Source organism: Micropterus salmoides, unplaced genomic scaffold (genome assembly GCF_014851395.1).
Source record: "Micropterus salmoides isolate LMB-PRFRI ecotype aquatic unplaced genomic scaffold, ASM1485139v1 Ms_hic_scaffold_21, whole genome shotgun sequence".
Lineage (NCBI taxonomy): Eukaryota > Metazoa > Chordata > Actinopteri > Centrarchiformes > Centrarchidae > Micropterus > Micropterus salmoides.
In genome coordinates this window covers 28,387,775-28,401,602 of record NW_024041262.1, presented here as the reverse complement: position 1 = coordinate 28,401,602, position 13,828 = coordinate 28,387,775, and the positions used below count along the sequence as shown (strand labels likewise).

Here is a 13,828-nt window from a genome sequence, read left to right as displayed (position 1 = left end):
AGATGCAGCAACACTAGTGAAAACAAAGCAGTTTCCCCCTTGCAGACCTCACCAAGGCCTCAGCGGAGGACCACCTGCTGCCTTCCAACAAACTCCCCTTCAACACCAACCCTGCAGGGGGCAGCTTCAGGTACCTGATCCGGGTTTTTATCTCATGACGTGATCACTCAGTGAAGCCCATAAGAGCATGCAGCTAATCCACTCTCCCCCCCTTTGGTATACATTCTTCTCCCAGGGTCCGGATCTGTGGGGTCCGGATGCAGGCTTTCTGCTGCCCCCATGTTCCTGCTCGACCCCCGCTTTACAACCATTACTTTACGTGTCCGTGTGGTCTGCAAGCTATTGGAGCTTCAGTTAAAATAAAACTCTCCCACCTGTTTTCTTTATCAAAGATTCTCTCTTTCTGAACTAATGGCCTCATTAAGTCTTCGTCAGACACACTTCACAGAAACTAACGATCCCCAGCTCTGGTCTGGGGGAAATAAATCCATAATTCAGCAAGTAAGAAGTGAAAATATCCTTCCTCTCTGATGCCCGACCCCCCTCTCAACGCCTCTCTTGTCCCCGCCTGAACTCGCCGTGTCTTCGTCCCCCCCGGAGTCAGAGTCCTGGTCACAGCCGCTCTAATTTACCTTGTACTGATCTCCCTGTTGTCAAACTGGTCTGCGTCAGAGGCTGCTGAGCCCGGTTCTGTGGCCCAGTCAGCCAGCCAATAGGACAGCTAAGTTAGCTGCACGGCTAACTGAGTTGTGCTGCCCCCTATCTTTCTGGAGTATGAATTCAACAGGTGGAGTCTCCGTTCTGACACACTGTACCTTTAAACAGAAAACCCGAAGATGACGAGTCAAGTCAGCCGCCGTGTTTCCATCCAACTGTCTAACCGTCAGCTGGTCTGGAGCGAATAAACTCGGCTACAGAGAGCGGAGTTACACGTGGCTGTAGTTGATAGAGATGCAACAAATGCATCTTCAGGAATGTGTTTCAGCTGGAAACTGGATGCAAATCGGTTCTAGACTCATTAGCGGTGAGCAGGTTCATCCTGACTGCTGTGGTGTCTCACAGGTTCCACTTCCTGTCAGGAAAACAGCAACCAGCTGGAGTCAAATATTTTATTTGGTTTCTTACAAACAGATCATGGCAGCGCTTTCTCACAGTTTAAACCCAGAAACATCTTCCACACACACACACACACACACACACACACACCACTAATGATGATCACTATTCTCCCACAATGCAAAGCTTTCTTTCACAGATTACATCATTTCCTGTTGGTACGCAGAGGTAAACTAGCAGTACTACGTGCTGCGCGTCCTGTGTCCAGGTTCACTCTGTTCTGATCAGCTGGGGGACGTGAAGAACTTCCTCCCCGGTTCTGCTCGGCCCCTGAAGAGAAAACAAACAGCAGAAAAGAGCCGTTGGAATATGAAGTCCAGTCCCCGCGAGTCCACCACCTGACACCTTCAGAGCCGAGTTACCCATCAGGCACAGGGGGCACAGACCTCCAGGAGACTCCGGGACCTTTTCAACACTGATCAGAGAAGCAGGAGCCTGGCGTAACCATGGCAACCGCAGAACTCCGACTTTACTGACCCAAGTTGACCCAAAGAGTCTGATCAACAGGTAAACTACTCGCACCACTGATCAGTAAAGCGGACTCGGTGAAGAACCTTCAGGCTCGTGCTGGACTCCCTGTGGTCAGACCAGAACACGTTATATATCCCATGAGGCCTGGGGACACCTCAGAGAGCTGGACAAGGTCTGAATGATTATTCTATCATTTAGTCGAAAATGAGACCAGAACAGATTCAGTTTCCTGAGACAGAAGACGGAAATACAGATGGAACCAGAACTAACTGATGATTCGACTCCAGGACTCAGACCAGCAGAAGGTCTTTCTACTGGCTGCTGGTCCAACAGGGACAGACCTCTGATCGGCCGCTGGGCTTTAATAAACCCATCAGGGGTGTTGGTAGTGGACTCAAGGTTGGACCAGGAACCTGTACTACGAAGCAGGAAGTGAGCTTAGCGAGGTAACTTCGGGGTTAACCCTGGGTTTTCAGACTTCTAGCAGCTACCTGTTCCAGGTAACAGATCAACTCTATGAACACACACCGTCTGCTCAGCAATCAAATCCGTTTTATGGCATGAATGGATTTTTGTTTCGCTGCTTTTGGAACAGCTGCGCGTGTTAAATAAAGAAATCTGATGTTCTTAAAGTGAGCTGGACGACCACTTATTCAGAGCCCGAGGCTTTTAATGTGGAAACGGCTTCATGGTACGGGCCCCTGGTCTGCGGTGGACTTACGTGCTGGAGACAGTGTTGCCCAGGTTCACGATCCTGCCTCTCACAGATGCTCTGCTGGGAGTCTTATAGTTGCTGTTCAGCTCCGGAGACGTCAGAGGCCTAAACAGCCGACCTGCAAACATCACAACACGTCAGGAGAGGCGTTACTTTCATCAGACGGAACTAAACGAAATGTATTCGTCAACGACCGTGTCCTCAGACGCTGGGACTACATTAACACGCAATAATAAAAATAATATCGTTAATAAATAAATAATCTTTTTGTCAGTAATGAGGAGACAAAATATCACAGGCCATATTTTCTCCCTCTACATTTTCACTTGAACAGCGTTCAGCGGCGTTTGTTCTTCCTGTGCTTTGAATGCTGGCCGACCGGGGCGACGCCTGGTGCGCGAGGACACAACACGCTCGGGAGAATGAGGCGCTCAGACATCAGCTCCCCTAAAAGCATGACTTGTGATATTTTGGGGGTCTCTAAAATATTGACAGCTGCTTTATTGACATTAGAGTTCAGGGGGAGGAGCCCCACGCCCCCTCCAGTGCAGAGCGTCAGACTTCAACCAGCCAGAGGGAAGACGGTCGCTCCGCGATCTCCTGGCCCTGGTCCGCCCCACTCCCTCTCCGGTACGGGTCGTGTCGCGGGACGGCAGACGCGCTGCGAACAGTTGGCGATCGTTCCCTCTGGCTGGATGAATATTTCCCATGATCCCTGTAGGCCTACTGCTGCAGCTGGGGGCTCTAAACTCTCTCTCACGGAGAAAAGAAAGGCCAGGTCTCAAACACAGCCGCAGCAAAATGGCTACAAATGATCATTTTTATTATTATAATAATATTAATAAGACAAACCCACTTTCACAGTGGGCCCCTGGCCTACATGCTTCAGCAGTAAGGATTAGACTAAAAAGATGCTTAATGACTAAAACTAGACTAAAAACAGTAGTATACAGTCGACTAAATATGACAAAAACTAACAAGGACATTTGACACAGGACTAAGACTGAATTTAAAAATGGCACTAACACTATTAACACTAATCAGGAACAAACCAAGCCCTGCTTTGGTTGTCGTTTACTCAGAAGAGAAGATCATCTGGTTTCGACTGTGCTAGTTCGAACGGGGGTAAGAGACTTGTTGACGGACCCAGCTGATCATTTTTCAGCCGGGACAGCAGTGACGGACAAACTGATGCTGCCGCTGCGAACACAAGAGACCACTGATGACACGTACAGCGTCTGAAACTCACCGTGTCCGTCATCCTGGCTGTAGGTCGTAGTGCTGGAGGACGAAGACGGGATCTGATCCATCTGGGAGGAGAGGACACGTCTCCAGTAGACTTCAGGGAGGGACAACATGCAGCAAATAACCTGAGACGAGAGCAGAGGCCATAATGAAGCGCTCAGGGGAAGGACGGCATTTGTTCCGCCCTGCAGCCGCTGCTCCGAAAGGAAACCCTAACAACATCTGATTCACGGTGTTAGCTGTAAGAAACCGTCCAGTGTTTAGTACGACATTCAGAAACAAGCCAACCTTTGGCTGAGTGTTGGTGTCTCTCATGATGGTGGTTGGAGACGGCTCGGACATCCCGTGTCCCACTAGAGTTGGTCCAAACACCCGGGCCAAATTATTGTGGTCCATCTGACACTTGGGGCTCTTCATCACCCTAAAAAATAAATACAGCATGTAAGGTGTTGTGTGTGTTGGCTCCACCACAGCAGGGTGATGTCGGGGTGTGTGCTGGTGAGAGGTGTTCTGCATGTTAACTGTGAGGCAGTGAGGCAGCCGGAGTCTCTGCTGCTGACACAGTTCTGTTCAGTGTCCACCAGAAGGCCTCAGAGAGGAGCTGTGCTCTTACTTCTGTAAGTGAAGCATGAGGAAGGCCAGCGTGTCTCTGTTGGCCTTCGGCAGCTCGGCTATGGCCCGGTACATGATGGCAGTGCTGTTGTCTTCATCAGCCAGCTCTGCAACACAGTGATGAGAGATGTGATGCCACAGACGATATTAGGCTCTGAGATGTTTAACAACCAGACTGAAAAGAGAAAGGGTTCCCTCACCCGATTTCACGATGTGATCAAAGTGTATGATTATGATGATGTATAAAAGTCTCTTCTCACTCCTGGTTTCATTTTAAAAGAGTTTTTAACATCACTAACTGATTTGACCTCCTCACTTCTTTCAGACATTTCATCTCCTGCAGCAAAGACAGGTCAACTTTGCTTATATAACCGAATATCAGCGATTTGCCTCAAGGGGCTCTGCACCCCGGGACGACCCCCTCTGTACTCAGAGCCTCCATTCACATAAAGAACAACTCCGCAAAAAACCCTTTCACAGGGAAAGATGAGCAGCAGAGGACACACAGGAAGTCGACGTGGCATTTACAGAAGCGATTCACGACATAACAACAGTATGGATACATGACCTCCGTCTGTCTCCCTCCCTCTCCATACCTGCAGCCTCCATGAAGGTCCTGTGCAGTCTGAAGGTGATGAGAGGCTCCTTCAGCTTCCTCAGAAAGTCTTTCAGAAGTCCACACAGCACATGGACGTCATGGACTTTACCGAGCATGAGCGGAGTTTTCCCCTGGAGGAACCGATCTCTGAGCTCCTTTACCAGACGCTCCCCTCCAGGAACTCTGTACAGTCCTCTCTGTGGAGAGCAGGAGAGCAGCAAGTTAACCTCTGTCCAGCCCTGCAGACAGCAGGACGGCAGCAAGTTAACCTCTATCCAGTCCTGCAGACAGCAGCAAGTTAACCTCTGTCCAGCCCTGCAGACAGCAGCATTCCTTTACAGTCCTGTCTGCAGACAGCGGGTGTAAATACTACAATACCCATCATGCAACTTTGACTTTATCAAGAGTCAGATCTTTCCTGACAGCTGTTCTTGAGTTGTGGTGATTCAGCAGGGGAGCTTGTGGGATTTTACCTTTTAGTAACTCCTCCCACTTTGCAACTCTACTTATCCTCAAGTAGTGTTACCTGGTAGCAGCTGTTAACTTCATTCATCAACATCCCAGAAGGCAACACTCTCCTGACTAAAGGAGGGCTTGTAGTCAGGACTCAATGAGAATAAAAGTCAGACTCATACAGACTGAAGCCTGAGGATGAGCTCACCTCCTCCAGCCCCCGCCGCTCGATCTCTGTCACACAGTCCACAATCAGCCGAGGTACTCTGGGGGGGGCTGTTGGAGCAAACGCCTCCAATGAGTTCTGAAGAGAAAGAAACAACATCTGACTCAGGTCTGTTTTACAGGGTAGTTCAGTCAGCCCCTCTCCAGGCGAGGTTGCCTGGTTTTAACAGCCCCTTCTCTGGTCCCCTCCCTGACCCCCTGTGTCTCTGATCCTGCTGCTCCTCCTGTCCTTTAAATCAAGTCTGGACATTGTCCTTGTATTTTAAAGTGGTTCAGAGGATCCTTCTCTGCATTTCATCGGCTCAGTGTAACTTGTGTGAAAATGGAGGAAGTCAAAAATGAAGCTAATCTGACAGATGCTAAAATGCTAACACCAACTTTTAGGGCTATTTAGAACCACTATGACAACAGAAACAATTGAAGCGATCGGATGGTCTGTAGGTTGCTGCTGCTGTTCTGTCTACAGCCTGTATGTTCACGTGTAGTCAAACTGTAGTTAGCTGTTAGCATGGATGTACAGACAGCTATCACTGGATTACTGTGTCACTGAAGGAAACTTAACATGAAGATTCTGAGGAGGTTCTGCAGCGTCTCTCTCTGGTTTCTGATCTGAATTCTGGACATCAGAGACAGTGATGTCCTCAGGAAGAGTCACCCTGAATGATTCAACATGTGTATTTAATGGCTTCAGGCTCTCTCTTTAGTCTTTGTCCTGCTGAAGGTCTGTTACAGTCTAGATCCTTCATTTCACCAGGATTAAAATCTGATGCTGAACGAGGAGTTACAGTACTGAGGAGCCTCCCCACCTCCCCCATGTCCTTTGTCTGCATGGGGCTTAATGACGTCCGAATGAGCCTTAAAGCACTCTGGAGGTACCTGCTGAGCTAAACTTCCTGCCGGAGCGGTGGCAGAGCAGCCGTCAGTGAATTTCAGTTTGCACTCTGGATGAATGGCAGCGCGGCAGTTTCTGCACTTCAACGCCATCTTCCCAAAGCGGATCCTCTTCCCGCACGGCAAGCACGTCTCCGGCCGGATCACCTGCAGGGAGGCAGATAAAGGCCACAGACAGACCGGATGTAAGAACTCGGTCTGTGGTCCTGATGGGAGCCATGTCATAAAGAAATAACTTTATGTCATAATTCTCAGTACTTCAGTTTTATATTCCATTGGTTTCTGCTGGAGATTTTTTCACATCCAGCACTGTCTGACTGTCCCGTCACTGAAGCTTTATGGTGCCCAGATCCCAGCCTGTCGTCACTGATCCGCTCCCCTCTGCTCACTGTCAGAGCTACATGGACTTCTTCATCTTGTGATGTTTACTAAACTGCCTCATATCTCTTCTCTCATGTAAAATTACACCATCCATTAACTACAAACCTCGGATGTTTCAGGTACTCTGTACCGTTTCCATGGACTTGAGCTGGATTCAACCCACCCTGGAGCTGTTAAAGCTTCATTATCTGAGGTTTTACGACTGATCAGGGATGCTTGTTGTCGTCAGACTGAGACACCTGGTAATGAAGCTCGTACCGTTTTAGAAAGAAAGACATGTTTCAGGGTTTTCTCAGCTCTGCAGGTGTACGGCGCTCTGACTGCAGAGCTCTCCACCTTCTTTGCTTCAGTTTCAGGCTCCGTTTCATCACAGGGAAACCACACAGAGGTTTGGTCTGAGGAACAAAAACCAAATCACAGAGTTCAGACTGTGTTCAGAAAGTTTGGGATGTTCTGATTCAGTGTAACTGTGCAGCTTAACGGGCGGCAGCTGATATTTATCTGTCAGTGGAGCCAATGCACATAATTCCTTAAACATCACAGTACTGAAGACTCTCTGAGGACAGTAAATAAATGTTGGGCTCTCACTGATGAACAGAAATCCTCACCTCCTCCTCCTCCTCCGATGGAGATAGCACACTCCTTTGTGACGGTCCGGGATGGGGGGTCAGGGCTCTCCTGGGTGATTCCCACCACCATGTGGATCTGCCCTCCGGTCTCAGGGGTCATCACGGACGCCTTCACTATCGTCTCCACTTCCTGAGTCACACACAAACTCAGCTCAACATTTTAAAGTCACACCACAGACTGGGGAACGGTCTTACTGAGACAGAGGATTCTGGGATGTGGAGTCATCTGTACTAATTATTTTCAACCAGTTAATCAATGTAGCGGGATGCCGGTTACGTTCTAAAGCAGAATAACCATGATGTCCGTGTTTTAATGTCTGATCTTCACGCTTCTTCAGATGGAAACAGGAGCATCAGGGACTTTGTTTCCAAACCTTTCTGGAACTCTTGGGTCTAAACGAGGCTCTAGATGATGTTGTATTTAGCCTTCCTCATCTCTGACTGATGTTTGAGTAGCAGCCCCGGGTAGTGTCTGAAGGCTTCATCTCAGGCTGCACTGCCAACAACATCCACCAATAGATCCTGGTGGAGAGTAACTATGTAGATTTACACTAGTATTTTCTTTGTATGCTGCTTTTACTACACTACATCACAGAAACATTTCAGAATACTATGCATTCTATCATTACAGACAAAACTACCCGACACAGAAGGAGCTGCAGCTCACACATGATCAAAAAAATAACGATCAAATAAATATCTCAGTGAGAGGTGACGACGAACAACGTGACAGGAAAAAAAAAAGTTTGAGGGTGAAAAACAGCGGCTACGACCCTATTGAACCTGAAGGAATTCTCTCCCTCTTTGGCAAATGAAGCACATTTTTGGCTGTTTAAACATGCAAACGTTTTGTGGCAGATATTTCATGTCCACACCTACAAAAAAAGCCTCCAGTGGCGATGTCCTGAACCCAACAGGAAGTCGGCCACACGTGCCACGTTTAACAGGTTGGATGACTTCTATATGCCAATACTCAGTCAAAGTCAAAGCGCCACCTGCAGGCAACAGGAAGTGACCGACGCAGCCCCAGCACCATGTTTTTTTACTTAGATGCACAAAATCTTGTTGTGGCTCACGTAACATCCTGGAGCCATCCCCTAAACCCAACAGGAAGTTGGCAATTTTAAGTTTAATGGTAATTTTTGTCCATTTACACGTTCCGTACAAACTTCTCCTGCAGAATTAATCGGATCGATATAAAAGTTTCACTGTGCAGTCTAAAGGAACTGTTGAACGTAGTGCTGTCTGATTCGCCGTGGAACAGGAAGTTGTTGTAACTTCAGTGTACTTGCTCACATCTGTACGAAGCTTTGCATGTTTGATGAGAGTCCGGCCCTCAACACGTCGCCAAGCCGAAATTCAATCAATGTTATAGCACCCCCTACTGGCAGCAGGAAGTGAGCCACGTGATGAAAGTTTCCACACCAACATAGATGTTCTCTAGAGCCACACAGGAAGCGACGTTTAACCAACACATGATAATTCAGAGCCACACCGACGACCTCCGCAGCTGCACCGTGGCCGCAGCACGCTCCAACGTGCATCAGGACCAGCGCTGCTTGCAGCTTTGGTGTAACTTACATTTCAAAGTGTGTCTTTCACTAAGACCTGGGAGTGTCTTTGTTCTACGTGGGGCCCACAGATTTAAATGTCTCATCAGATGTTCCTGCTCACCTTGTCCACAGTTTTTCTCTCCAGCAGCTCTGCCGACATGTTCCCGCTCCTCCCTCGCTTCCCAGCCAGAGCGCCGACAGCCGGCCCCATGGACGAGCGCTGCAGGGGACCAACAGAACGTCAGACAAACCATAGGCATGCTGGGAAACATGGAAAGCTCTCGTCACACTGACCCTTCTCTCTCTGGCTCTGGATCTCAGGGGTTTGATCACTGTTGTGTCCAGGTCCTGGAACAAAATGAAAAACCCAAAGTCCCGTCAGGCTGCTGTCCTGATGGGCAACATGGCTTCTAATCTTTCTAACTAAGCAGAACCTGTTGCTGGGGTCTGGTTCTTAGCAACTATCAAAGATATTTAGTTAATTTAACAAAGTTATTAATATGACTAAAAGATTTATAAATATGGGGCACCACTCGTCCAGGACAACGTGAGAACAGTCTCAAAGAGGTTTGTGGACAGTGAAGGGGGAATCCGAGCACTGCCTGCCACTTTATGTGACTAAGAATGAAGTGAACTCATCAGATGAAAGAAAGAAACCAACGTGAACCCCGATCTGAAGGACAAATTAACAGTAAACATTTAAAAGCAGCAGCTGGTCCTGATCCAGTCTGTGGAACAGACAAACATGTGTACCACGTCGTCATCGGTCCGATCGTAGCTGATATCAGAGTGAGACAGGAAAGATGACTCGTCAATCACGGACAACCTGAAAGAACAAAGAGACAAAGACTCAACAACATGTTGTGCTTCTCAAAGTTTAAATTCCACCTTTTTCCTCTGCATTACTGCTGCTGATCCCACTGAGAATCGACTGGACGACTCCTGCCATCAAAACTACTTAGAGCCCTGGAACCTGTACAGAACGTCTGCAATGTACAGGGTCAACCTGCCACCACCTCCAGATCCCCCAAACCTCCTCATCCACCACTGGAACCCTCCGGAGCCTGGGTCTCCCAAAGAACTTCTGAAACTTCATTATCCTGCACCCCAGGAAATATCTCAAACCTTTTGACATCCTTGAATGAAATCCTGAAATCTTCCCAGGCTACTCTAAAGCAACCAAAACCCCGAAACCTCCCAGAATGAATCCCGGACAACTTCTGAAATAAATCCTCCCAGACTCTTGATTTCAGATGTTCTCAGCTTTATAAAGCCACCACCGCACCACAACCAGGACCCGACAGAAGAACTGACCTGGCTGAACAGAGAGCAGCGGCCACACGTGACCCGGCTTTACTTTCTCCAGTCATTGATTTTAAAGATTCAGAAAATAGTGAGAAATGTTCTCACAGTTGCCCAAACAGACACAATCACAATGCTGATCTAACTCTAATTAAAACTACATTCAAATAATAAAAAGGAAAAACAGCAAATTGTCACAAAATGTTTCTACATGAAAAATAACTTCAACGATTACCAAAATAAACTGCTCATAAATTTTCTGTCGACCCACTAATGGACCAGCTGTACTTATAAACCGTTTCATTTATAACCAAACATCATATTTTATAAAGTCTTCATGTGTAAAAATCTGACTTTGGAACGTAACTGAAGATAAATGAAGTGAAGTAAAAAGAACAAGATCTCCCGCTGAGATGGAGAAAGCGGCATGAAAATGTAAAAGTAAAGTAGAAGTACCTCTAATTTGTACTTAAGTGCAGTACTTGAGTGCATGTACTTGGTTAACGTCACCACCGGGGGCAGTGGAGTCTGTCCAGTAAGCTTCCTCATCTGGAATATATCTGGGCATTTCGTGTGATCACAGTTCGTAACGTCTGAACGTTTCTTCAGCTCCTGATGTGTGAGCCTGAGCTCCGATTGGTGGCTCCGTGTGTCGACTGCAACACACAGAGTCTGTCCGACTCTTCATGGCTCCTCCTCCTCTGTCCCCCGGGGGCCAAACACGTTCATGTAACTTTAACCCTTTCATCAGTGGATACGTGACGGGCTCGTCTCTTACCGTCTGCTGCTCTTGTGCAGCGTCATGTTCGCTCCCTTGTGTTCAAACGTAGCCAGAAGAGATTTCTGTTCATCGTTCAGACAGGCGCTGGACTTACTGTCGTGGACCAGGATGTCGCACATCAGCTGCATCTGCCTCTGCTGTGAAGCACAGAGACAAGACAACGGCAGCTCAACGCGTGTCATGATGGCGGCGCTACAGGAAACATCAGAGTCATTGTGAAGGAAAGGGTCGATCCTCTGCTTCTGTGAACCGGGTCACGTTCAGCGCGTTTGTGACGGAGCGTCTTCGTCATCGCAGTGAAACTATCAGACTGAAGGTGGACAGGAGACATGCCGAGGCTACATCCTCACGAGCAATTAAAACCCCGGAGTTTAAAACCAGAACGGGGTCAGTCTGGACAGGAGGAAACAGAGCGGAAGGTCTGAGGTTTAAAACGGAGGTGTGGGAGAGTGGGTGGAGCCTCAGGGCCACGTTGCCAACTGACTAAAAGACGGATTTCTTATTTGTTGAGTAAAATATTACGTCCAATTGAAATCATGTCCTTTATTGTAGTCAAAATTAACGTAAACATGTTTTTAAGTGTTTTAATAAAAAGAAAAAGGTGTTTGAGGACGGCTGGAGGGGCGTGTCCCTGGTTCAGTTTGATTGACAGCAGAGTGTCGCAGTGAGGAAGAGAGACAGTGAAGTAACAGCTGGGCGAGTTCAGTGCAGACGAAATGTGGAAAAACGGTGGTTCCCTGAACACCCCGCTGTGGACGCAAGCGCACTGCATTTTCCGTTTTGTTTACAAACTTGTCGCCGCTGAGACACGCCCACCGGAAAGAAGAAAACACACCTCGAAGCCCGTTGCAGAACGTTGCAAGAGATTTTGGGATTGAACGCGCCCCAGCTGAAGAGTAATGCTGCGTTCCAGGCAACTCGGAACTTTCTGAACTCCCACTAGGAAAAGAACCGTGAACATGGAGTCAGAGTTCTGCTCCGAGGTTCCCCGACGTGACGAGAAGCAGCTGAAGGAACGGCAGCACATGTTGAAAATGTTAAACCACCCGCTGACGCTCAACATGACGTTCGTTCATTAACACACACTGCTCTGCGTGTTGGCTGACGTAGAAACCTGTTGCCAGGGTTACCAGGCAGAAGGTCGTCTCCTCTGAACTGAAATGTTAAAACACGTCAGGACAGAACAGTTACTGACTTTGGAGGATTTCCACCGGGTGGAACACAGATCTCTTTTTTTACAAATAAACATGAACATTTTTAACAAATGACTTCAAAACTCCATCTGACGTCTTCTCTCCAGTTAAATCGAGAGGTAGAAAACATATCTTAAGCAAATTTCTCCCCCGGAGGAGGGAACAGGAAGTGCGGACCGGACTCACCAGGTACTGGTAGTCTCCTTCGACCTTGTAGCGTTTCTTCATCTCCACGTCCAGCTGGTTCCGGGCGTGTTTCAGTTTGACCTCCAGGGCGGCTTTGGCCACGTCGGACTTCACCAGCAGCTCCTTGTACTTCTTCATCTCCAGCTCGGCGTGCAGCCACTGCTTCCTCATCGCCTCGCAGGTCTTCGCCACCTCAGCCAGGCCTGAAAGAGCCGCAGACAGAACTCTGAATCTGTGTCTCCAGATACTCCAATCCCCATGAGCCTCAGCGGCTCACCGACAGACACTGAAGCTCTGTGATTGGCTGTTAGTACAAACACTACTTCTGTTAATTAACGACGTTTTCACCGCTGATCGATCAGTTCTCTGGTCTTTAAAGTGACGTCCGCTAAAGTCAGAGGAGCGAAGGAACCAGGAACCATTTGAGAGGCTGGAACGAGAGTTTCAGACTCAGGAAGGAGGAAATAGTTGGAGATTGATTTAATAGTTGACGGCTAATCGATTAATTGCCGTACTGTGAGCACCACAACTACCGCGTTTGTGCAGAACTTTAGGAGGAAACGTGAGACAATAAAGAAACAACTTCCTGAACACCGGGTCTAAGGTGGATCTCAGGTGTGACCTGGTCCTGGGTTGGTGGTGTTGAGGGCTCACTCAGATCACAGCTGATGGCGTTCTCCTCCATAGTGATCCTCGAGAGACAAAGAGCCAGCAGCTCCTCCACAAGGCGCCGGAACTCCCCCATCAATGTCCGCTCTGACCCCCCCGCCTCCGACTGCAACATTAAAAGAAACAACAAGACTCTTATTTTGGTAGTTTGGTCCAGACTTCCTCCAGCTTCACTCAGTTAACACAGAATTTAACAGCTGTTTCACAAACCTTCAAAGTAAAAGCCTGCAGCAGCAGATTGAATCCCCCCCCGGGTCCTGCTGAGTTACTGCAGACGGACACAAGGCCCGTGACCCTCATGTTGCACCACGCAGAGACACCCATGAAGCCCCCCCCCCCCCTCTGTGCTCGCGGATCTCTTTCAGCTCCGATGAAGCTTGAAAACATTTCTGACCGATTGGCTGTGCGCGCTCCCGCGAGGCGCACGCGGTGATCTGCGGGATTAAAATCTGGATCCTCAGAAACCCTGAAACTCTGAAACCCTCGGGGGAAGCAGTCTGACACGTGCTCAGAACCAGAAAGGGGGACCGGCTGGAGGTCCGACTCACCTGAAGAGGAAGCTGCAGATCGTCAGCTGCTTCACTGATTTGTCCCGCCGCGTCCGAGACCACGTGACCTTACCTGCTCAAGGCCTGTTGCCCGTGACGTCATCAGCGCGGCTGCTTCGTCACGTGGTAAAGAAATCAATAAGAGGAACCGGTTTGTTTTTCTGTCTGAAGATTTAAAGAACTGAAATCACCTGATAAAAACGAACAAACAGCTGCTGAAGCACAAAAACCAGCATCAGCTGTCTCGTCTGAAGCTGCAG

General features: G+C 48.4%; 1 protein-coding gene across 2 annotated transcripts; it reads right to left on the bottom strand.

Moving 5' to 3' along the window:
* Positions 1-1,095: 1,095 nt before the first annotated feature.
* Positions 1,096-13,615, bottom strand: LOC119916368 (rac GTPase-activating protein 1-like). Of its 2 annotated transcripts, none has more exons than XM_038736357.1 (17): positions 13,569-13,615; positions 13,006-13,126; positions 12,352-12,554; positions 10,970-11,109; positions 9,643-9,715; positions 9,184-9,237; positions 9,011-9,109; positions 7,316-7,466; positions 6,966-7,102; positions 6,312-6,473; positions 5,419-5,514; positions 4,756-4,954; positions 4,161-4,266; positions 3,836-3,968; positions 3,552-3,672; positions 2,309-2,420; positions 1,096-1,386 (listed from the first exon to the last, which is right to left on the bottom strand). In XM_038736357.1, the coding sequence occupies exons 2-17, from the start codon at positions 13,094-13,096 to the stop codon at positions 1,341-1,343; spliced, it is 1,923 nt and encodes a 640-aa protein (XP_038592285.1). In that variant the 5' UTR covers positions 13,097-13,126; positions 13,569-13,615; the 3' UTR covers positions 1,096-1,340. The 2 variants fall into 2 exon arrangements, with proteins under 2 accessions (XP_038592285.1, XP_038592284.1); XM_038736356.1 differs by lacking the exon at positions 13,569-13,615 and adding an exon at positions 13,231-13,347.
* Between the last annotated feature and the right edge of the window lie 213 nt (positions 13,616-13,828).

Coding starts and splice junctions, on each gene's coding strand:
- LOC119916368 (XM_038736356.1), bottom strand. CDS start 13,344: ATGGGTGTCTCTGCGTGGTGCAACATGAGGGTCACGGGCCTTGTGTCC. Junction 6,474..6,965: donor ATGTCTTTCTTTCTAAAACG/GTACGAGCTTCA, acceptor GCCTCCCTGCAG/GTGATCCGGCCGGAGACGTG. Junction 4,955..5,418: donor AGCGGCGGGGGCTGGAGGAG/GTGAGCTCATCC, acceptor TGCTCTCCACAG/AGAGGACTGTACAGAGTTCC.